This window comes from Colossoma macropomum, unplaced genomic scaffold (genome assembly GCF_904425465.1).
Source record: "Colossoma macropomum unplaced genomic scaffold, Colossoma_macropomum, whole genome shotgun sequence".
NCBI lineage: Eukaryota > Metazoa > Chordata > Actinopteri > Characiformes > Serrasalmidae > Colossoma > Colossoma macropomum.
In genome coordinates this window covers 15,551,910-15,577,550 of record NW_023494802.1, presented here as the reverse complement: position 1 = coordinate 15,577,550, position 25,641 = coordinate 15,551,910, and the positions used below count along the sequence as shown (strand labels likewise).

At 40.0% G+C, this 25,641-nt stretch overlaps 1 protein-coding gene across 2 annotated transcripts; it reads right to left on the bottom strand.

Annotated features, from left to right (window-relative positions):
• Window positions 1–1,925: 1,925 nt before the first annotated feature.
• trim101 (tripartite motif containing 101) lies at window positions 1,926–22,306 on the bottom strand. 2 transcript variants are annotated; one of them, XM_036591898.1, is made up of 11 exons: window positions 21,920–22,306; window positions 15,947–16,095; window positions 15,589–15,763; window positions 15,402–15,497; window positions 12,931–13,164; window positions 10,672–10,694; window positions 10,459–10,583; window positions 10,117–10,370; window positions 9,591–9,998; window positions 7,930–8,041; window positions 1,926–2,359 (listed from the first exon to the last, which is right to left on the bottom strand). In XM_036591898.1, exons 1-10 carry the CDS (start codon window positions 22,082–22,084, stop codon window positions 7,955–7,957), a joined length of 1,716 nt encoding a protein of 571 aa, XP_036447791.1. In that variant the 5' UTR covers window positions 22,085–22,306; the 3' UTR covers window positions 1,926–2,359; window positions 7,930–7,954. The 2 variants fall into 2 exon arrangements, with proteins under 2 accessions (XP_036447791.1, XP_036447790.1); XM_036591897.1 differs by lacking the exon at window positions 9,591–9,998 and having other exon boundaries at window positions 1,930–2,359; window positions 21,920–22,301.
• Between the last annotated feature and the right edge of the window lie 3,335 nt (window positions 22,307–25,641).

Sequence of the window (25,641 nt, the reverse complement as noted above, 5' to 3'; positions counted from 1 at the left end):
AGATGTAATTATTTACCCTCTAGATCACCCATAAAGCTCTCTAATTTCCACTGGCAAACTCTGTTAGCCTGGAAGCTGTGCTACATGCACAACTTTTCTCCTCCTAAATCATTACTTTGGCATAATAAAGACATTGTTATCAAAAGAAAATCATTATTTCTGTCACATTGGCATGACAAGGGTATAATCATATAATAGATTTGTTTAATGATGATGGTAGCTTACTTTCTTATGAACAATTTATGAAAAAAGTATACTTTTCCCATCACTCTGTATGCAAAGCAATCAGTGGAAGCACCCCCATGGACCCTCACAGAGCAGGTACTATTTGGGTGGTGAATCATTCTCAGCACTGCAGTAACACTGACATGGTGGTGGTGTGATAGTGTGTGTTGCGCTGGTGTGAGTGGATCAGACACAGCAGTGCTGCTGGACTTTTTAAACACCTCAGTGTCACTGCTGGACTCAGAATAGTCCACCAACCAAAAATACCCAGCCAACAGCGTCCTGTGGGCAGCGTCCTGTGACCACTGATGAAGGACTAGAGGATGACCAACACAAACTGTGCAGCAGCAGATGAGCTATCGTCTCTGACTTTCCATCTACAAGGTGGACTGACAAGGTAGGAGTGTCTAATAGAGTGGACAGTGAGTGGACACAGTGTTTAAAAACTCCAGCAGCACTGTGTGTCTGATCCACGCGTACCAGCACAACACACACTAACACACCACCACCACATCAGTGTTACTGCAGTGCTGAGAATGATCCACCACCCAAATAGTACCTGCTCTGTGAGGGTCCATGGGGGGTCCTGACCACTGAAGAACAGGGTAAAAGGGGGCTAACAAAGTATGCAGAGAAACAGATGGACTACAGTCTGTAACTGTAGAACTACAAAGTGCACCTATATAGTAAGTGGAGCTGATAAAATGGACAATGAGCATAGAAACAAGGAGGTGGTCATAATGTTGTGCCTGATCGGTGTATGATGGGTTACGTTACATCCAAGTGTGTATCTGTAATTTAGGAATTAAACCAGCTGCATCCACCTCAAGTGGTGCGACCCCGGTTAGCTGATTGTACCTCAGTCTCGTACAGTGCATAGGGATTAGATGCAGATGAAGTTCTCATTTCCTATCCCACTTTAAATGATGTAGTAGATACATACAGACACCTGTACAGGTGCTAGCATGTTGCTGCACTTTTTGTATTAAATTTCATACGTGTAACGTGTGAAGGACAGCAGTTATATGATATGCAAAAAACCATAGTAGCACCAAGAAGACGTGAATGAAAAAGCAAGTCTCACTCTGGTGGTTAAAAACAGGAAAGAATACAGGAATCTGGAGAAATACCAGGGCACTCAGAGCCATGACCTCTAAACTATACTGGAGGAGGGGCTCCACCAGATTCCAGGAGCAACTACACTGATCTGAGTGCAAATCAGTGCAATCTTAGCAACAGCAAAAATGCTGCGCCCCCACAAACTCCTAGGTCTTCGGTAGAAGAATTACTACCCTCCGGAAAAAGGGTGGGATAGGAATTTCGTTCCTTGCTCCTTTACAGGAATCAACAGAACAGGTTGACTGTGTATGGATCAATGTAACAATTGCTTTTGGCTCTTTAATTATTGCCTTTCCCTACACAGGTCATCAAACACAAAGTAAACAAATGCCAGATGTTTGCAACACTTTTTATTTTTCAGGTTCAGCTGTAGGTTAACAAGTAAACAACATGCACACCTTTGAAAGAAACACACTGAGAAAGACCAAAGAAAGTGTATCAGTGTGACAAATTTGTCAGTTATTAGGGTTTTATTTAGATATTTCACTACAATGTCCATCACTGCCACTTTACTAATACACTACTATGCCAAAACAATGTCGAAAAGCATTAACAGCTGTGTGGAGAAATCTATTAAAAGTCTGTTTTCAAACTGCAAAAACAGCTAAATCATTTCAGAACTACCAATACAAGGTATGTGAAGTTTTGGCCTCAGGCTGAAGCTGTGGTTGAATTTTAATCCAAAAAACCCCCCAAAAACAAACAGAAATGCATAATTTAAGACTTCACCATTATTTACTAATAGCTGGTGCTGGCATTTGATCAAATTATAACAGGACTGTTGGCCGAGGCCTTTGGACATTGTTTTGTTCACCCTAAGGTAAAACCCATGGCCTGCTTTATAGGCCGCTATAGACCAAAATGGCTCCTGGGCCCCACAGCCTCTCACTGATTGGAGTGATCACTTCTTCTTGGCAAGAGGGTTAAGCCAGGAGAAGGAGAAGCTGAGACGAGTCGACTCACTCGTGACAGTAGGAGAGCCGGGCCCCACCGCTGGGCTCTCTGCAGCTGCAGTCTGTAAGAGGCCGTTAGAGCACATGTAGCACAGCTTTTGTCAAAGCAGCAAAATCGTTATACTGTAAGTCTACCTTAATTTCTTCAACATGCCTTCGTCAGCTTGTACATGCCGTTTCCCCTCAGAGGAGCCCTCAGGGCCATTTTAAAGGCCGTTCGATTACTGTATTAACTCAAGTGAAGTTTGTTAGTTGATCCACTGGAGGAGCGAGAGATCGAGTCAGCGTGGACTATAGCAGCAAAAATCATTGCGATCTGGCACAATTTCCCTTTTCAAATATGAAAAAGCTGTTAATTAGTCAGAGCAACGCAAAAATTTATTTTAAAATACAGTGTTTCAAATTGGTATTTATGTAGCAAAGTACACCATCTGTCTCATCACTGCTGCTGATGAAACTTTACTCACTACAGGAAACACTGAAGCTCAGCTCACTGGTGTCACTGGTTATTTTAAACTTTTACATTCTAACCACCTCCACTCTGCCTGCAACTGTTTTACCTGATTTTTACTATTGTTTTATTTTTTTATTATTTAAGTTATTTTATATTTTTTATCAATTATTTTTTCGTTCATTTATTATTATTCATATTCTTATTCTGGTTTTAATTATGATTATTTTATTATTATCTCAAGTCATTTTAATTTATTTTAGTCGTAATCTTTGATATGTTTTTACACAATATCAGTCCCTTTTCCCTGTATCAACTCAGCAACATTGTCAATGAGGGTCACCCTCAATGTTCTCAGAGGTTAAATAAAGGTTGATTAATTGATTGATTGATTGATTACTCTGCTAGCTTGTTAACCTAAGGGCTACACAGCTAGCAACAATGAAAAAGCAAAGCACCTGAATTTTCAGGCAGACAACAACAAACAAGCAATTGTTTACATATTTTATATATTTTGCTGAAATTTCTCCAAAAATGGTTAAAATTTTACGAGGAGGAGACGGTTCACTGGTTGATAAATTAATGGGGAAACTCGTAACGCTCAACAGTAAGTGAGTTTACATGCACTTAATAATCTGATAACTGCAGAAAATCAGATTTTGTCCAATCAATGGGTTTATAAGCACTTGTGTGATCAGATAATGTGGAAATTCCAGATCTACGTGAGTCAGACGGTAAACAGATTTCTGCTTTGCAACCAGCCAATAAACTCACAGAAGAAGACGTGACGTAAACGTAACGTAAAACTCAAACTTCATGCCGCGCCTTTTTTTCTAAACATCGCACCACTTTACCTGAAAATATTAAAATATTAACATACATCATCTAGAAGATGAAGAATATTTAAATCCCTCATTTCGTCAAGCATGTATTTGGTTTCAGTGTTGATCCAAAAGTGTTTTGCTGCCATCTTGCAGCAACGCTGCTCGCTTATTTCCAATACCGCAGTCTTTTTCGCACATGTGCAGACTGAGAAATCAGAAAGAAATCAGAGTAAGAGTTCACATGCACTGACAAATCTGATGACTGAGCTAAGGTCCAACTTCTTTATCTGATATCTTAAGCAGATTTCTAGACCTTAATCCAAACTTAGAACTTAGAGAATGATATTTACATAACCATTTGAATAATCAGATAACTTCAGAAATCTGATTATGATCGGATTATTGAGTGCATGTAAACGCTGCCAAAAACATAAAACAAATTGACAACGTAAGTTACTTTTCTGTGTTATTTGAGCCAAATTATTCTTGTCAGATTTTTTTTTCGGATATGTTTCTGAAATTTAATGTGGGTTTTAGTTTAAATGGTAAATGTCTCTTACCATTCAAAGAGACAGGAGACTGACTGGGTGAGTTGCCAAGAAGACTGTCGATTTACCTCGCTGTGGTTAGTGTGGCTGAGTTTAAGTGTGTTTTTACAGAAAAAATCCCTTCTTCATTATCCTATCCTCCCTTCATTCTGCGGGTGGACACTTGTATAAGGTGTTCCGTATTTCCAAGTGATGAGGCGAGATCAGCGAGGGCATGTTAGAACCAGTACTGAAGCAGAGGGCTGCTAAGCGCAAGGCTGACCTTTTCAGTAGTGTGGTGAGGTCATCGTGACCCACATAAACAGAAATATCAGAGCTTTGGCTGATTTGCAGAGCTGCATTAGAAGCAGCAAATCTGCTCTACGCTAAAGCTAAAAAATGTAGCCATCATGTTTTCTGACTACCCACCTGACTAACTGCCTGTCTGCCTGTCTCTGTCTCCCTACCACAGGGGGGCGTCAGAGTAGTTGTGAAAGAGCGTATCAGTGCTCTGCTCCATCTCTCTGCTGTCCTGGGCTCCCACTGAGCAGGGCTCACCCTGGAAAACGAGAGAGGGACACACTGAGCTGCTTTCTGTCTTTTTAAACTTCTTTCCCTCCTCCTGGTCTTTCTTTCTTTCTTTCGTTCTTTCTTTCTTTTGCTCTTTTACTCTTTCTTTCTTTCTTTCTTTCTTTCTTTTGCTCTTTCTTTCTTTCCTTCTTTCTTTCTTTCTTTCTTTCTTTCTTTTGCTTTCATACGCCCTTTCATTCTTTCTTTTGCTCCTCCTTTTTTCACTCTTTGTTTCACATTCTTTTGCTCTTTCTTTCTTTTTTCTTTCTTTCTTTTGCTTTTGTTCACTCTTTCTTTCACTCTTTTTTTGCTCTTTCTTTCTTTCACTATTTCTTTTTTTATTCCTTTCGCTTTCTTTTGCTCGCTCCTTCTTTCACTTTCACTCTTTCTTTCTTTCACTCTTTTTTTCGTTCTTACTCGTTCTTTCTTTCTTACTGTGTGAAGGCTGAGGAGTCATTCCATTAGATCTATGCCACTCAGATATGCTAGCTTGATGGTTTTTTCATGTCAAGAACTCACAGTTTTTTGTGCTCCATAGTTTTAATTATGTTTTGCTCTTACCCAATAATATTTCCCACCTCACTGTTTTTATATTTTGTGCAAAATAACCCTGAGAGTTATAGTACCATCACACTGAACTTGTGACAAGGAAAATGTGACAGAGTGGAATATTTCAGGCTAAACTGGCTGCTTTGCTGCCTGTTATCAAGATTTGACCTTTTATTATATACAGATAATTACATGACATTTTAAAAACTAGTTACTGCTTGAATGAACAACAAATTATCAATGTTGAATAAAAGCAACATTGACCAGCTTTTGAACTTGACTCCTCTGAAGACTCAAATGATGTTATTTACTCTTCATAATCTCTCCTAATGTGGCGGTACATTATTTTAATGGCTATTGGAAAACAAAACTAAAGTACAGAGATAAATTATTAAATGATCAATTTAAAAGAAAGATTTTATGTTAAATTTATATACGTGTTATTGTGTTAATATGGAAACAGATATACGTCTGATCATGGCAAAGTTTTGATGAACTTTAGTAATATTTGAGATGGAGCTTCAGTGACTGTTTCTAAGGACATTTCCGAATGCTTGCATTAAAAAAAACGTATTTTTAACTTGCAGCAATGTAGTTCATACACTGTGTTTATGATGAACATTCAATTCAGAAATTTAGGCTTAAAAACAGATTTCTGTCTATAAAAAAAATTGTGTGGAGTCAAATGGCTCACTTCATGGAATGACCTTCAGGCTGTTATGTATTTCATGAAATATCCACTGGACTCAACAGGATGATGGTACACATTAATGAGATATCTTGTGAACAATGTATTATCTAATCTCTGGCTGCATCCAAAACCACTTACTACCATACTAAATAGTATACTAAAATTGTACATGGTATACAGTTATGGACACAGACTCAGTCTGCATTACCAAAATATGTGCAAGTTACTACTTAAGCAATAGAACTTAAGTGATAACACACTCCCTCGAGTGTTCTATTGCTTTTATACAACAGTTAAATAAATAAAGTAAGAAATTAATAAACTGGGCTGTGAACACGGTATTTAATATGTTTTAATGTTCGCAGTTCCTTCCACCAAATTATAGTTCCTTAACAAGCAGCTTGTTGCTACATCAGAGTAACGAGCTCCGCCCACTCGCTGCACAGCCGGCAGTTCGTTCTCCAGCTCCTTACACTGAATTCCCAAACTGTCATCACCACTGAGCAGCTTTTCAGTCAGCAGCTGTGACAGAAGAACAGCTAAACAACCTGGAATCAGTCAGAAATGAACTGAATACCATTCAGCGAATGTGTAGTCTGATCTTCAGAGTCTGACCAAATTGGACTGAGCCATAAAAATGCTGCAATATCAAGTTTAGCTCAGTTTTGTCAATTTTTGCCAGATCAATATTAATGTTGTTTTGTTCCAGCCAGTCTGTAAAGCATCTTACAGCCCATTTAGTTTGGCAAATGGTATTGGGTTCATTTCTGGCTGATTCCAGGTTGTTTAGCTGTTCTTCTGTCACAGCTGCTGACTGAAAAGCTGCTCAGTGGTGATGACAGTTTGGGAATTTAGTGTTGTCTCATTTTCAGAGTCTGACCAAATCAGCTGTCGGTCAAATATGATCTTAAAAGTGTTCATTTTCTGTGGCAAAGTAAGAAGTAAAAACGTTCAAATGGCTTGAGCGTCTCCTACAGCTGTCAAACTCGTCGCTTAGCAACGGCGTCTCAGCGAACTGAACAGTGTTTGTGAAAAAGACGTGATGTTATGGTGAAATAACAGTGTGGTTAGAACACTTCTCAACAATCAGCTTGCGTGGCCGGAACTAACTGTTGTATAAATGTTGTTAGCATCCTCAGTCTGGGCACCACAAGGACTAACAGGTTTTTCTGTATGTGTTGAGCTTTTCAAAACTTGTCCAAATCATATCACATGCAAGATTTTTAGTCTTATTGTAAGTATATTTTGGTACTCAGTACTAATTTCCTTTACTTGTCCTGTGTTGAGACCATACAAAGAAGTGCAGCCAAGCACCATTTATAAAACTAAGTTAAAACATCCCTTAGCTACCTATGCCTGTTTGAAAATGTATGCTGCCAGGATCTATTATTACTTGCAGCATACATTTTCAAAATGTACTGCCTGGGTGTTAATATATTGCTGTCAGTGATGCAAGAAGTAAAGAGCATTCAAAATCACTCAGGTTGTGATTAACCCTTGTGTGATGTTGGGGTCTGTGGAAGCCATTTTTAATGTTTACCAAAAGAAAAAGTGATGCAATTTCTTATTATTTCAAACCCAGATTCCTTGGCCTTTGCTCATTTTCTGTGAAGAACATATAAAATAAGACATTTTTAATGACGCCACACTGTTCACCCCCCACATATCTATATTACACATGTGGTGTTGGGTGAACCCACAGAGAATAAAAGTGTGGAGGTGCTGTGTCCTTCACCCTGTTCTCTTCCTACATGTGTGTGTGTATGTGTGTGTGAGGGTGGACAACATGGACTGGCTGCTGACTGGCTACAGCTGCTAAAGGAGAATCCTACGCTGGCCATGTGTGATATTTTAAACATCTGGTATTTTTACTTATTGTTGTGGCTGTGTTGATTTAAAAAAAACAACAAAAACAATAATGCAGTGGGTCACCAGACCACTGAGTAACAAACACATCAACACCACACAAGGGTTAATGCAAAGAAAGAACACAAAATGCAGTGTGTTATTAGGCTAGTACCTGAAAGCTGAACTTCCCCGCAGTGCTATGTGCCTAGGAAGCACTGAATGTTCCCCCATACCCTCTGGAGGATGACCAGAAAGGTCAGGACGTAAAAGACAAGGGTGATGGCCTGAGGAGAGATGGAGGTGAAGATGGAGAGAAGCAGACATTGGTGTGGAAAAACAACAATTATGGGTCAAAAGGAAGTAAAGCAGTGTGGTAGAGCGTAGTGGGTAACAGATTGGGGTTCAACTTCACCATTTGGGCAGATGTACCACGCTTTACCAACGAGAGCCCTTGGGTGAGACTCCCAACACTACATTTGCCCGACTCTGTAAGACGGCTGAACTGTAAGTTACTCTGGATAAGAGCTTTAGCCAAATGCAATAAATGTAAGGACTGTAAATGGTGCAGGTGCTGATGGATGCTGGCGCTGAGTTCAATGGTGTTGCCAGAAGGATGTTCAGGGATCACAAGTAAGACTCATAAACGAGGCCCTTTCTTTCATTCTTTCTTTCTTTCTTTCGCTCTTCCGCTCTGTCTTTCACTTTCTTTTCACTCTTTCTTTTGCTGTCTTTCTTTAACGCTTTCTTTCTTTTGCTCTTTCTTTCACTCTCACTTTTTCGCTCTTTCATTTTTTCACTCTTTATTTTGTTAGTTTCTTTTGCTTTCTTTCTTTCTTTCTGTTGCTTTCTTTACTCTTTCTTTCATTCTTTCCTTCATTCACTCTTTCTTTCACTCTTTCTTTTGCTTTCTTTCATTCACTCTTTCTTTCTTTTGCTATTTCTTTTGTTCTTTCTTTTGCTATCTTTCTTTCACTCTTTCTTTTGCTATTTCTTTTGTTCTTTCTTTTGCTTTCTTTCACTCACTCTTTTTTTTGCTCTTTCTGTCTTTTGCTCTTCCTTTCACTCTTTCTTTCGCTCTTTCTTTCTTTCTTTCACTCTCTTTCTTTTGCTGTTTCTTTTGTTCTTTTGCTTTCTTTCACTCTCTCCTTCTTTCACTGTTTTTATCTTTCACTCTTTCACTCACTATTTCTTTTGCTTTTTCATTTGCTTTCTTTGCTCTTCCTTTCTTTCTTTCTTTCTTTCTTTCTTTCTTTCTTTCTTTCTTTCTTTCTTTCTTTCACTTTCTTCCATTCTTTCTTTCTTACTGTGAGAAGGTTGAGGAGTCATTCCATTAGATCTGTGCCACTCGGATATGCTAGTTTGATGTTTTTTCAACATCAAGAACTCACCGTTTTTTGTGCTCCATAGTTTTAATTATATTTTGCTCTTACCCAATAATATTTTCATACCTCACTAACTGTTTTTATATTTTGTGCAAAATAGCGGTTGTGGACTCTCTGTCTGCATTATTTTGGGCAAGACTCCCGACACTACATTCGCCCGGCTCTGTAAGACGGCTAAACTGTAAGTAGCTCTGAAGAAGAGCTTTAGCCAAATGCCATAAATGGTGCAGGTGTTGATGGATGCTGGTGCTGAGTTCAATGCTGTGGTGTTGCCACAAGGATGTTCAGAGACTCAAAAACGAGGCCCTTTCCTCAGAAAAGAACATCGAGAATGACTAAGCAATGACCATGCAGGAGTAACTCGATGAAGAAAGCAACAGGATCACAAGGTAAGCGCAATGATGGCTGAGATGGTGGCACAATGGCTGTGATCTGTTGAAACTGAACTGACCTGCAGAGACAATGAAGTCACCCTATCCTTGCTGGTAGAATCAGAAATGTCCTTAACCTCTGCCAAATGCCCATGGGGACTATCCACAGAGTCCCTCCCAAACTGAGCCCTTTCAGGGTTTTCATGTTTCTCAGTGAACACAGGCATGAGGCTGCCACTCATCCACATGGACAGAGGTGTTTGTGACTGCTGGAAAGGGCATTGAACTGGGGCTTCCTTTACTGGTTGGGGTGAACGGTCAGGAGCCTGCAGGGCATCTTGAGGCAGTGCTAGGTTTGAGCTAAGCATTTGGCTGTTGGGCCTGTACCAGCTTGGATAGAGTTTGGTTTCTTCATCTGCTTGAACAAGCAAGCTCTGGTTCCCCAAACCACCTGCATCTTGTTCCTTACACTCTAACTCTGGCTGGGCCTTTGTAAGGGGTGATGGGAGAGGAATATAGCTTGCAAATGTGTACAAGATAACAGGATTGTTTGAGGTAAAATAAGAATGGAATAAAATTGATATGAGAGAAGGCACAAAGAGTTACCTGTGTGGTGCTCAGCCCGTTTTTCTCACAAAGGATGTCTTTTTTTGTTTCTGTTTGTACTTGGGTTTCCTCTCTTATCTCAGACTCAACTGCCTTTATCTCCAAGCTTTCTGGCTTCAGATCCTGTTCTGGCACAGGACTCTGTACCGGACTGTGCTCTGGCTCAGGCTCTACTTCATACTCTGGCTCTGGCTCTAGCTCAGGGTCTGATTCTGCTTCTGGTTCCTCTGGAATCTCTTCAATCTCTTCTTCAGCTGCAGAGTGATCAGTAGTGACATTATTATTTTCAGTGGAATTGCTTCCCTTGAAACACATGCATATTTTTGACTATGCGTATCTCACGTTGGAGGAAATCCAGCTGGTAGAGTGCCCTCTCCTCGGCATTGAAATCAACCTTATAGTGATCCATGTTTTCATATCCAGGCACTAAGGTCTCCGTTGGGGCACAGTTGGTTGCCTCACTGACCCTTTAGAGAGAAGGAATCGGTTTGCACTGGTGTAATAGTCGGAAATATGGCAAGACGGTTAAACGCTCACATGCATGCAGACACTTACTTTTCAATTAGGCTTTTTGAGGCCTACAAGAGAGTAGAAAACATACATTCAAAAACCATCATAATAAGAAATCGGCAGCTTTCTTTTACAGTTCCCTCATTTGTAGGTATTAACCAGGTAAGTGTGAGGTTACTCTGAAATACTAGGTAAGTACAGGGTGATTCAACAAGATTCATCCGAATTCTAAGCACCATATTTTTACAACCGTGAAGCACCTAGGAACCAATCACATACCAATTGAAAGAGGGGGTCATAGAGTTTCTGACTGTCACTGGAAGATGGCTCCCTTCAGTCTGAGAGGAGATGTGACCCCTGAGCAGAAAATGTTCTGCGTTCTTCACTTCAATAAGAGTGAATCCGTCAACTAATAACTGAGCAACGTGATTTTCGTCAGCAATGAACCTCCAACAGCTCAGAGCGTTCATCGTTGGTTCAATGACAAGGGATGATCTCCAAAATCGCACTGAAAGAGCCGTGAGTGCAGCGACACCCGACATGCTCAATCCAGTATGGGATGAATTTGACTATGGTGTTGATGTTGTCTGTACAGCTGGAGGAGGTTCATATTAAGCACTTGTAAAATTCCATAATAAACGTTATGCTCAATTAAACCATTTACAGTTTACTGCATTGTTCTGTAATGATTTACTAGTGAAATGAATCATTTTGAAATCAGATGAATCTTTTTGAATCACACTGTATGTTGGGTAATATGATGGGTTCCAAGTTTAGCTAAATTAAACTGAAATGCCTAGCAGATACTAGATATTAACTGGGTAAGTGTGAAGTACGAACTCCAAAGTGCTGTGAAATTTTGAATAAAACAGTAGTAAACAGTCAGTCAGTGTGAATTACACTAATATGCCTAAAATACCTAAAAACAGGTTCTTGATATTAAACTGATAATGACAATCAAGCAGCTTCAGATGATTCAAAATGCAGCTGCCAGAGTCTCACTAGGAGTAAAAGAAGGGTAAACATCAGCCTCATTCTTAAATCCTTACACTGGATACCCGTCTGTTACAGAATAGACTTTAAGACACTATTACTGGTCTATAAATCGCTCAGTGGTGCAGGACCAGCATGTTTATTTCAGCGATATGAGCCGAACTCTCAGATCATTAGGAACTAGTCAGTCCTGCCGAAGGTGAAGACTAAACATGGAGAAGCAGCGTTTAGCTACTATGCTGCTCTTAAATGGAACCAGTTGACGGAGAGTATTAAAAAAGGCCCGACACTGGACACTTTTAAACCCAGGCTCAAGATATTCCTAAATAAACTTGTACAAAAGTCACATGTTTAAGCAGGAAAGCGTCTGTCTACCAGTACCAGGTGGTTATATGGGGTAAAAAGACACCTAAGGACATATTGGGCCTGACCAGGTATGTGTCTGTTTATTACCTATAAAAGATGCCTGAATCTGGGCTGTAAAAGAATCAGTCATTCTTCCTATGATTTTTTTGGGTCTTTACTATTTACTTTGCGATTTTTACTCTTTACTTTCTTGGATAAGCATGTGAGGGAAATTTAGTGTGAGTATGTTTGTACTTATACCTTGCTGCTCCAAATAATTACCAATTTATGAGGGATTTTACTCTGTCCTTCTTTGGCTGACTATCTAGAACCTGATGTTTTTTCAGTGTTTCATTTTACCCAAAGTAGTTAGAAAGCACTTTGGACCACAAAATTAATTCCTAGAACCTTTTTGGCATTTCAGTGTCATTTTTTTAAAGGGCATATACCCTATGTTATGTTGCATTTTACTTTTTCGCTGACTTCTGTTTTTATGTGGCAGAAAATATCATAATTTATTTTGCTCAACTCTAACCTTTCCAACCTCTCTTCATCCCTTGTAATTAAACAGATTGTTTCAAGACTGATATATCTAAATGACCTCTGATCTGATTGACCACTCTGTATTGTGCCTTATTCAAAAAGCCGAAACACTCTATATAACTTCAATGTGGCAGGGCGGGGCTAAACTGCTGTAAGCTGGGTTGGTGAGTAATGTTGGTTTTTGTGACATCACAAAAACAGTACATTTTGAAATGGCTTGTTTTAGCAGTTTCATTTGCACATATGGACGGTCCAAAGAGTGAATGATACATTAAAGTGTTTTGGGACTTGCCATCACGATACCCCAAATAATTACCTAGTACCCTAGAGCTTGTACCTAACACTTACCTAGTTAATATTTAGAACTTAGAAAATGTCACAAAACCATCCACAGAACCTTTAGGAACCTTGATATTACTGTACCTGCAGAAATGCAGCCATCTCGGACTCTTCCATGGCATTCAAGGCTGTCTGCACCAACTTTGAGTTGGTGTCAACATGTTCGCTGTAGGTTTGGATCAGGCTTCGGGCCCAGCCAGTCTTTTCATCCTGCTCATACGTGATTTGCTGTACCATGATCTTACGCCTCTCTTCCAAGATGGCACACATTCGATCAAACTTCTCACACAGTGTCTGCTTCTGGTTTCTGCCGCTCTCCTGTCACGGATTGCAAATATTCTTACATGTATTCTTGCATCTTGAATTTAAAGAGTAACTCCACCCTAAGACCCTTTTTTTCATTAACAGCTGAAATGCACTGCTCTGTAATAATAAAATATACCAGACTTGCTTGAAATGTGAACACATCTTTCCAAATTGTTAAAACATCATTTTTATCGTGGTCAGTTCTGCCTCTGCAGCTCCCCTCAGGTTCACCTCTGCTATAAGAGTACATGTTTAAGAGTTCCTGAGCCATTTCAGCAGACAATCTGTTGTCACTATGAGTACAAAAACCTTGTGACTGGTTCACGCAGGGGTTTGGCTTTATTCAGTACGTGATGAGGGTTGTGACATCACTCTGACTCCTTCCCCAATTTCTTTCACAAACACAATGTCAATGTCCACATCAACGTTGCCTGCAAACGGATAGCTGGTGTCAGTTTCAAAATAATCATTCAGCCTCATTTTACGTTTTTCCATGCTTTTGATTCGTTCCAGCTCATCAAACAATCTTTCAATGCATTCCATGCATTCTTGATATAACTCTCTATAGCAGAGTTGAACCTGAGCCCCCTGATGATGCCCTACTCGTGCCACCCTCATAAATATCGAAGCATAGGAGTCTACAGCGAGGAGATAACCACAGTCATGTGCTGAGCTAAATATCCCCCAGATAGCGAGCATATATAAGGTCGGCACTTAACTGTACTCCACTGCTGGTCCACCCTCGGACCATGCAGATTACTGTCCTGCATACAAGCTCTAACTAGTTTTTAACCTCCTCAAACAGATATTAAATGCACACCGTCTTCTATTTTAGAGAATAAACTTAGACAAATATTACAAACAACTGAGAGAGAAAAAATAATGACTAGGCCTGATATAAAATGATTTGTTGCTGCTGACACTGTGCTGGATTAAAATTACTTACTAAACTACTAATTTACAAAGTATAACTAAAGAAAAGAAGGAAGGAAAAAGTAAATTAGGCTGTGAGTGGAAAATGAGTGATGATAAGTGGAATTTTGTCTAATACTCCGCTTAACCACTGGTAGACCGCCCAGAAAACGCTGAGCGAAACGCCGTTGGACCACCAGTTTTGCAGTGGGCTGACAGTCGTTCACTATACTCTTGCTATCAGGGCCCCAGCACCACCTCACAAGGCTGTGATATGCCAGTTGTCTGTAACAACTGTAAATAACCCAGTCGATCAAAGCTTAGTTTGTAATAAAGATGTTGGATCGATTAAGTGAAGATAACTTGTGAGTCTCCATAAAGCTGCCGGTGTTGCATCCAATTCACATTTCCCTTCACAACTCAAACTCTCGGGCGCGACTTGCTGAACATTAATCAACAGCAAGCAACACTGGAACTACGGAAAGCGAAATGGTTCAGGAAAGGTTAACGTTAAATGGCCATTGTTACTGACTGTGTCAACCTTTCGTCTGTACAGCCTTTCTTAAACTTTTTTTCCCACTTTCCAAAGTTCCAGTGTTGCTTACCATTGATTTATGTTCAGTGAGTGCGGCGCTGAGGTTTCAGTTTATTAAGGGGAACGTGAATTTGGGGGGAAACTGAATCAGATTTAACACAGGTAAGTGCCATGAACAGCTTGCAGAACGTAAGGATTTGGAGCCACTGCAGCAAACCCTGACTGACCGGTGATGCAGTCTGCAACCTGGATGTCAAACTGAATGAAACTTAGACAGAGTTTAAAGAAATCCACCTTATTCATTCGGAATTCAGTGCATCTAAATAATCAGGACTCGGGTTATATTGAATATGGACCTGCTGAACGGATGATTAGAAGCGAGCTGTCACGGTTTTAGGGAATGTTCTACCGTTTGGCGCCTCTGCCGCTCGCTGCTAATCATTTTCTGGCACTATGTTAACTCTTCTGTGGCTTGAGTCAGTGGATCATACTGTTAAGGCTCAAGACGCACTGCCTGATCAGAAACACCTTCCCTTGTCGAAGTTCTGGTAGCTAACGTACACTAACTCTAAAAACCCCAGCCCCACCTCCAAATCCAAACATCACTGCAGTGCCCCTCCCAGCGTTTTTGAGCATTTTTCAAAGTTGAGCCAGGGGTGGAGTTAGCTGAAAATAGTGGGGTGTAGTTACTCTTTAAAGGATGGAATGATACAATGAACTAGTGAAGACATGAGAGTTTAGAAAGTTTCAGCATCTTAAGGTTTAAAGGCAGTGACTGCATTCCCATGAAGTCCGGTCAAACCTCAATATTCCTACAGATCTCCTCTAGGTCATTTATGCAAGCCTGGATGCGCTCATTGGTGGCAACCAGAGAACCAATCCCATCACTGAGTTCAGCCTATAAAACGAAAAACAGGGTAAAGTTAATTTATCACTGGAACATTTGAAGCATGTTGTTAGAATGATCTAATCTACTGGGTCTATTTTACCTTCTGCTGCTGATAAACCTCAGGTAGAGGAGCTACTTGACAGGTGCTGTGTGCCCCAAAAACTTTACAGAGCGAACAGGTGGGCACCTGACATGTGATGCAGTAAATGTTGAGCTTTTCTCCTTCATGCTCCTCACAGATTATTTGCCCCAGTGGTTTTGCTGGAGGCCTAGAGCTAGAGACACATGGAATTACTACAAAATAAAAGTCTTGAGGATAAAAAGCTTCAAAAAAACAAAGAGAAACAAAAGGTTAAGAGCCACTGGCATGTAAACAAGCAATGTTGGCCTAACTGCTTATTCATGGTATGAGGTCTCAATAGAGATCATTTCACCAAGAGATGGTCCACATTTCTGACCTTGCACACTCTTGCTTGTAGACATCAATGATATTTTCCACTAGTAAGTTCCGCTGGAGTCCATAAACACCATGACGGTCCAGAACAACTTCGTGTCGGCAGGATGGACAGCGAAAGCGACCTCCAATCCCAACCTGGAACAGAGATGGCTGCAATCTTTTACTTAGTATACTGTTCTTGCTCTTTTGTCATTAAAGTTGCTTACTGATTGCCTCGATTGGATGGATCCTTATGAGAATGTTTTGAGAATGCTTTTGATTAAATTAAGGCAGTTATTAGTTGTCCTAACTGCTTGGTAGGACTAATGACAGCCTGCACTTGAACATGCTTTTTACAGAGCCATTGGAGATGTGTGGCCTCTGACCCACGACAGGATAATCTTACCCTTGACCATCAGCTGCTGCTGAATATGTTTCTGTTGCTAAGGGAAGATACAAAAACATAACTTTGCAGAAACCCCCTTGTGTCCAGTCTGCCTTTCTGACCCATAACTGATGTGGAAAAAAATTTCCTGTAAACAAGTGCGTCTCACTAGTGTTGGATCAGGTGTCGGATTCCAGATGAAGACAGATAACTTGCAGTTGCTTCTTCTCTCCCTCTGAGGTGAAGAGAGGGTACACAAGAGAGACCATGATGTGGAGAGAGCGAGAGGGAGAGAGTGAAATGGACACAGTGGACTTCCTGAAATAGTCATGCTCTTTAAAAGGCTCCAGCAGCTGAGACATATGGGTCGAATGGAAATCAGAATCCCTGCTTAGATCAGAGGTGCTCAGTGCCAGTCCTGGAAGGCCATGACTCTGCAAAGTGGTTTTCTCTCCGGTCTGTCTATGTATTTGTTTGGATCTGTTTAGTACTCGTCCAAATTCCACATCAGTAGTCAAATAGTCAAGCTTACATAACTGAATAGTTATCCTGCAGTTTAAGGGGTATAAAGGAATCAGCATGACAGTAGCTAGCACCATAGTCTCCAGAATTCTAGATACTTCTATGGCAGTTTTGGGCTTAATTCATTTTCCCTCAAGATTAACAGAGGACTTCTGGAGCTCCAGGTTCCTACAATATCCTCACGTGCCAATCATACCACTTGAAATGTATAGTACCCCCAGCACCATCACCCCTCTCCTGACCCCCTTCTTAAATTACAAATAATGCTAAAAATGACAACATAATAATCAGAGAAACAGGGGAAGACTACATGTACAGTGCTACAGGGTGAAAAGGCGTGAATCTTTTCATGCCTTCTTAAAGGGAGATTTCTATAAAATTAAAAGATTAAGATGTATTCAAGGTCATGCAGAGTGGATTGTTGTGGAATGCTGCATTCTAGAGAAACATACCAAGTCAGAATTATTCACCATGGTGGTGAAAGAATCCAGACATCTAAAGAGTTTAATACTTCTGAAAGCTCAATAACAATGTTATTACATGAAGTTGTTATGAAAATGCTGCCTTATGTCTGAGACATGGTTTTGTAAGTAGTTTTGTGATAAGCTTTTGGCCTAAAACAGGCGTCGGCAACATGCGGCTAGGTACAAATAAAATAATCTTCCTTTGCTGTAAAATAAGGCCCTGCTGATCGTTTTAACACAGTTTTAGGAATAAATGGTCTTAAACATGGGAGTTAACGTATCCTATAACTGCTAACTCACCAACTTTTGACAGTGAAGGTTGTTACACAGACTGCTGGTCAGATAGCAACGCAGCAACGCAGACAATCTTGTCTGGCTAGTAGTTAACGATAAGGCAAAGAGAAAGATTTAAGACGAGCATTGATCATTTAGAGATGAATGGAATTGCATTTCCAAGCGCTTAATCCACATCGAGAAGCTGTCAAACACTAAAAAAGTTGCAAAGCTGAAGTCAGCTTCTGTTTAGAATTCTCTCATTCCACCTTAAATGGTACAGCAGTTACATTCTGGCGCCTCAGGCACCATTTAAGGTGGAACAGGAAAATCAGAACAAGAAGCTGGAGAATGAGAAGCTTCAGCTTCGTAAAAAAATTGAATGTTGAGAGACGTTTTACAAGAAACTGTTCTACTTTTGTAGTGGCTATAGCTGAGCTGAAGCTTAAAGCAGAGGAAAGTTAGTCTGCGTTTTCATTTTTGTTATATGGCTCTTCCTAACATTTGGGTTGCCAACCCCTGACCTAAAATATAGTTTTTTAAAAAACATTTGCAGAGAGGTACTGTAAGGCCAAATATCCCAGAAGCTAGCTACATAAGGCTGGGGTCATCTTAGGCCAACAGAGAAAAGTTAGATGGGAATTCTACTGATTTTCCAAAACATTAAAGTGTTTAACACCTCTGAGCTGCCTTACAGTAAACTGTTGCATGATTGTTGCAATTGATTATGAGTAAGATTCACTGGCCCTTTCTGGTAGTAAACCCCTGGTTCCTATCACCACCACTGTGAAGTGATGGAGTCGGTAAGTTGCTTTACAATGAACCATTTCACATCAAACAACTCCTAATTTACATCTCAGCAACTGAATTATGTAGAAAAAAAAATCAGTGAAATTCCCCTTTAACTTGTCAATCATATTGGCTATGATTCTTAACCTTACTGCTGACAGAGCACGGAAGGTGCTCTATAAATAAAATGTATTATTATTATTATTATTTACTAATAAAGGACCAGGAGTGAATGAATGTAGAGGTGACAGGGGTCATCTGAGCTGTGGACTAGATCAGTGCAGGGTCAACAACAAAACAAGGATATTAGGAAGAGATGAAAATAGCTCAGAGGACTTTCTGTCAGTCTTAGAGGCTTCACACATAGATCCATCACTCCATTGTCTGTCTCGTGAGAGATTAGTGCAAAGGGAGCAAATGTAGGGCATACACTATATTTACACTCAAGTTCAGACTGAGTTTAGGCATTTATAGTCCTCACACCTGTTTGGGATCCGCATATTTACTTTCCCATCGGCCAGTGCCAGCCTGGTGTGTTGATATGTGTGTCTATACACAGTGTGTGTTGTAACATATTTATGAAGCCAGACATGTAGCAATACAGGTATTGCTACTTGTATGGCTTCATAAATATGTTACAACATACACTGTGTACTCAAGCGTTCGTGGAATTTCTTCATGCAAGCTCTGTTGTTGGGCCCTTACAGTTACATTATGATGCATAATCCATACACACAATGTTGTTTTTCTCTTGTGTGCTGAACATACTCAGTTACACATATCAGCTCAGCCAGATTTAATGACACAGTTACACACAGTAGAAGACTTTGCTGAAGACATCGAGTATGCAAAAGTTTGAACACCCCAGTTAAATGACTTCAATGATGGTTCTGTTGATTTTCTAAGTGAAAATAAGTTAATACACCCTCTACAGGGAACAAACTTTTCTGCAAATTTTAGTGCAGAGTGTATATTTAAGGAATTTAACATATTAGAAAACAATAAAACATAAAAAATAAAAAAATGTGCCATAACTTTTGCACAGGCCACATTTTATTCTTTTATGTTAAATTCAGCAAACAGTCATTGTGCATTATAATGTGTTTTTGTAGATGATGTGTTCACTTATTTTCACTTAGAAAATCAACAAAACGTTATTTGGCCGGAGCATCCAAACTTTTGCATATGACTGTAAAAGCCAGGAGGACGAGAAACTTTCTCTGACATAACGGAAGTATTGCAGCTGGGTCCAAAGTCTGCTTGAAATAAAGTTGCCCATTTTATTTCTGATCTAAATGGTTTCTTAGTGCAACCAAATCTACTGATAAAAACTGTGATCTAACGCTGAACGTTAACATATCATTTGAGGCCCATATCATTCATTTCTCCAAGGAACTAGTTTCATAACTACTAATGACTGGCTGCCCTGCCTCTCTCTAAATTGGCTCTAACTAGTTCAAACTATGGCAGCACATGTGTTTACCAGGAAAATAATGTTTTAGCGTATCACTCCTTATTCAGTGATAACTGATGATTCAGTTATCAATGTAATATATCGCTGTTGTTGGAAGAAAACCTCTTATCTGCAAAATGGTAACTTTACAGGAGAAGGAAAAACCTTCTTTACTTTTTACGTAAGTCAGTGGAACCAGACTTTTTTTTGGGGCCATTTCTTTTGGTCCGTTCTTCGTGAACTTTACACCCAATGTAAAGGACAACAGACATTTTCAAATTATATCACAAACTGAAAAATGACAAAAAAATGTTTGAGGTTTTCTTCCGACAGCAGCGACATATATGTCTAAATTAAAAACATATTTGTTTAGGTTAGAAATTCTGCTGTTTTTTTCATTTTTAGTGTAAAGTTTTATTTTTAAAATATTTTATTATATTCCTGTGTAAAGCAAACTGATTTATTATTATTATTATTATTATTATTATTATTACGTAACCACATTCAGATGATCATAAGAGACTTATAATAATGGACTGCGCTGAATATCTGTTGGTGTGATCAGCTGATGTGTAGCGACTGCCTCAGTGAGCAGATCAAATACACTCACTCAGTTAGACAGTCTATTAACAACTCACAATATACTGTGTACAGAAGTTATATTCACGTATCCATCATCCAGAATCTCACTGCAGAAGAGGTCTAGTTTTAGGCTTTAAATAAACCCATTGCTATTGTTAAGCTCTAGTTGTCATTTTTGACTGTCAATAACTAGTTCCAGTTAGTTCCACTCGGTTCCATGTACCTCCTCTTCTAATTTACTTCTAGTCAAGTAGTTTGACAGTCTACTATTTACACAGTTCCACTTTAGCCATTTACATTCAGCTCCTAATTTAAACCTTTGGGTTTAATTTCATTCTGTTCTGTTGGTTTAGCTCCTGAAATTCTTCTCACTTTTGAAGCTTTATCAGGTTATTCTAGACTAAAAGGATCCCAAAAAGAGAAGAACAGGACATTACAACCTTTAGTTCCTATGCTCACAGATGTGGAATGTGCTAAGAGGTTCCACTGCAGTTCTGTAGGAAACTTAATACTTGAAGGCGTCAACTGATTTGTTTTTCACTCAGGTTGCTTTTGACTAACAACACTTTTCCTTGAGCGTGGGTTTGAGCTACACACTTAAAAAAGCTGGTTCTTCAAGGGTTCTTTAGTAAGGGCAGTGATTCTAATTAGAACCCTTAGCTCTAGATAGAACCATTTGCATGTTTAAATGGTTATTTGAATAATGAAATGGTTCAGACTGATGGAGAATGTGTTGTATTTGGTTCTATACAGAACCTTTTTGAAAATGGTTCTATAAAGCACCAAAAATGGGTTCTTATATTGTCGAAAGCTAGATGCCATAACAATAGCAAAATCCTATTTAGTGCTATATAGAACCATATACACATTTTCCATTGATTTGAAGAACCATTTCATCATGCAAAGAACTATTTAATGTGCAAATACCAAATAGAACCATTGCCTTCACTAAAGAACCATTGAAGAAACATCTTTTTAAAGTGTGTAGGTGGGTAGAGTATGAAAGAAGGTTCTTCAAGGGATCTTTAGTAAAGAAAATGGTTCTATACAGAACCCCAAATACTCAAAGAACCTTTGCGTGATTAAATGGTTCTTTGCATGGTGAAATGTTTCATCAGACTGATGGAGAATGTGCTGTAGATGGTTCTATATAAAACCTTTTTGAAAAGGATTGTATATAGCACCAAAAAGAGCTCTTCTATTGTCATAGGCTTGACATTGTAACAGTAGCAGAACCCTTTTTGGTGCTATATAGAACCCTTTTCAAACAGGTTCCTTATATAACCATCTACAGCACTCTGCAATTTGCAATCTGAAGAACACTTTCAGGTTTCCAAGAACCTTTTAATCATGCAAAGGGTTCTTTGAGTGTTAATGGTTCTACATAGAACCATTGTTTATACTAAAGAACCCTTGAAGAAGCATCTTTCTTAAGCGTGTATGGTTACAGTGGCAGTTAGACTGGCTAAACTCTAAAAACATACACACTTTAATTCACAGGTCCACTTATTAAACATGGGAACGTACCCTGTAGAGCTCGCTGGCGCATTTCCGGCAGAGATTGTGCAGGCAGGGCAGAATGACCACTGGTTTGGTGAACACCTCCAGGCAGATGGGGCAGATGAGCTGCTTCTCCAGAGTGTCCAGCGAAGCGTCCCTGTGGAAGGAGCTCAGGTCCAGTGGAAGAGACATGATGGTGTCTCACTGGTGTTCTAAATGAAGCACTAAGCTGTAAGAACACTCTGGGTGAGTGTGCTGTTAAATCTCTTCAGTGATCTGACTGTGATTAACCATCCTCAGCATTCATAACCTTGTGTTTTTGGCCTTCTCCCTCCACTCTCATTAGTTCCTCTGTTGCTTTGCCCCCTGTGCCGCTCCAGGGCAGTAGGGCTCTGGTAGTCAAACTGTAAATGTGTGTGTGTATTTGTGTGCGCAGAGGTGTCTGGTTACTGCCCCCTCCCGTCTCCAGCCCCCCAGCTTTGCCCATATGGAGCAGGCAGAATGCTGGCAAAAGTTTCTTTCTCCTATTACTCCAATCATTCATATCCACAGCCTGGACCAGACCTGGGAAGCCCCAGCGTGCAGAGAACAGGCATAGTGTACCTAAAACATGTGCAAAATGTTCTCGGTACAGCCTGGGTTAAACGTGTGGGCAGTGTACTGTACAGTAGGTTGTACAGCCTTGGTGCAGAAGGGTACTTTTTCCACAGGTTCCTCCTCTGTGACTGTACAACACTATCCGTACTTCAGCCATATGGAGAGTGTACTTGCAATCTTCCTGTGTTTTCTTCAGTTTTGTACAGCTTTTGCTGTACAAATGTCACTCCACTGTGTTCAATATACACCGATCAGGCACAACATTATGACCTTGTTTCTACACTCATTGTCCATTTTATCAGCTCCACTTACTATATAGGTGCACTTTGTAGTTTCACAATTACAGACTGTAGTCCATCTGTTTCTCTGCATACGTTGTTAGCCCTCTTTTACGCTGTTCTTCAGTGGTCAGAACCCCCATGGACCCTCACAGAGCAGGTACTATTTAGGTGGTGGGTCATTGACGTGGTGGTGTGTTAGTGTGTGTTGTGCTGGTACGCGTGGATCAGACACAGCAGTGCTGCTGGAGTTTTTAAACACTGTGTCCACTCACTGTCCACTCTATTAGACACTCCTACCTTGTCAGTCCACCTTGTAGATGTAAAGTCAGAGACGATAGCTGCTGCTGCACAGTTTGTGTTGGTCATCCTTGAGTGGTCACAGGACGCTGCCCACAGGACGCTGTTGGCTGGGTATTTCTGGTTGGTGGACTATTCTCAGTCCAGCAGTGACACTGAGGTGTTTATAGAAACTCCAGCAGCACTGCTGTGTCTGATCCACTCAGACCACCACTACCACATCAGTGTAACTGCAGTGCTGAGAATGATCCACCACCCAAATAGTACCTGCTCTGTGAGGGTCCATGGGGGTCCTGACCACTGAAGAACAGGGTAAAAACGGGCTAACAAAGTATGCAGAGAAACAGATGGACTACAGTCTGTAACTGTAGAACTACAAAGTGCACCTATATAGTAAGTGGAGCTGATAAAATGGACAATGAGCGTAGAAACAAAGAGGTGGTCAGACTGTTATGCCTGATCTGTGTATATGTACTAAGGTGAACAATCAGAATCAATTTTACTCCAAACAAGCAATCCTCAGCTGGCTGATTTATTATTTTGACATTGGCTGACCTCTGCTGGCAGCATGGTGGTGCAGTGGGTAGCGCTATGGCCTCACAGCAAGAAGGGCCTGGGTTTGAGTTCCCTGGCCAGGTCCAAAGACAAGCAGTCTAAAGACATGCAGTCAGGCCAATTGGACATGCTAAATTGCCCCTAGGTGTGAGTGTGAATATATATGTCTGCCCTGCGTTGGACTGGTGACCTGTCCAGGGTGTTTCCTGCCTTCTGCCCAATTACTGCTGGGATAGGCTCCAGCAACCCCTGTGACCCAGAAGGATAAGCGGCTTAGAAAGTGTGTGTGTGTGTGTGTGTGTGTGTGTGTGTGTGACCTGTGTGGCAGTTTCATGACATAAATGGCAAGAGGCCTGCATACAGTGTGAGCTGTGTGTATTAAAAAAAGGACAATTTAGTAAAGAAATCAGAATCAACCTTAAAAATTAATGATTGGTGCATCTCTAATATGCACAAATGAACCTCTCCATACAGTGAGGGGAAACAAGTATTCAGACACTTTTTTCCACATATCCACTTCAAATATGGGCCTCATTCACCAATATCTTCCTAAGTTTTCCTTAAATATGTTCGTGAGATCGATTCTAAGAAAAAGTCTACGTCAGATTCATGACGTATTCTGTAGCTGCAGAATTGTTTGCACCTTTGTGCTCCTGAGCGTGTGTAAGTTCTGTTCTCACCTGAGAACAAATCCCAAATGAGAAAACACTGGTGAACGTCAGAATCATCACGTGAAAACTGTGAAAGTGGGTTTTAAGAAGACGTTTCTTTTTAAGAATGGTTGGTTAAAATGATTTGCAATTGTAAGTATGAACAAAAAAAGTATGTATACATAAGCATAATAAAAAAGAGGTTAAAAAATCAAAGGGAAAAAATATTTAGACAGCTCAAATGGATAACATTGCAACTTTTGTTGCAAAGCTGCTGTTGGCTATTACAGTTTTGAGATGCTATGCTAAGAAATACTAATAACTTTTGTAATAATAACAGCATTACTGTTCAGTTTTGGCTCATTCCTCTTAGCAAACTGTCTTCAACTCCTCAAGGTTCCACGTGGCCCTCTGTTAGACTTGCAATTGCAAAATCCTTAAACTTTCAACGGTTTTCAAGTTACGACACTTCATGCAAACACATTCACTTTTTTTTTTTTTTTACAAACCTGTCCTGAGTTACTTTGGCTGTATGTTTGGGTTTGTTGTCTTGTTGAAACGTCCAGCTTCTCCCCACATTAAAGAACAAATTCTCCTCTAATATGTTCCGGTACATCACTCCATTCATGTTTCCTTGGATGACGTGTAACGGTGTGTGGTTCCTGTGATACGTGCAACCCTTCTTTTTCCAAACATGATCAGCTTGTTACGACCAAAGCGTTTGTATTTTTGTTTCATCTATTGTTCCAAAACAGTTGTGTTTTGTATAGATGCTCGTGTGCACATATCAGATGCACATCTCTGTTCTTTTTTAGCAGTGGAGTTGTGTGTGAGGTGTAGGAATGGACATGATTACGGTCAAGTTCATTGCTTATTGATCTGTGTAGCTGTTGTTCCTGCTGCTTTCAGGTCGTCCTGCAACTCTTCTCAAGTAACTGCTGGCTTCTGTTTTATCTTCTTTATCATCAGTCTGAGAGAAATCTTGGGATATTGGACGATTAGTTGTGGTTCCATGAACTTTCCCTTTGCATATTATCAAACTAATAATACTGACAGGGTAGTTTGAGGTCTTTGCTAGGGCTCTGTAGCTGTTTCAGTTCAAGTGTTGCTTAATAATGCTGTGCCTGAGAAGTTGAGGAAGCTTATTCACCATGATTGAAATCTTCACAACCAGCGGCAGCATCTTTTATGATGACACCATTTTCAACTTGCACAAGAACGTTTTTTGTTTTATTTATACAGCATTAAGATAAAGATCTTGATGTATTTTTATATTTAACCTTTACATTAAGTTAAGTCACTCATTATTAATCCCACACCAGGGAAATTCACATCTGCATTTAGCACATCTGGGCAGTGAAACACCCAC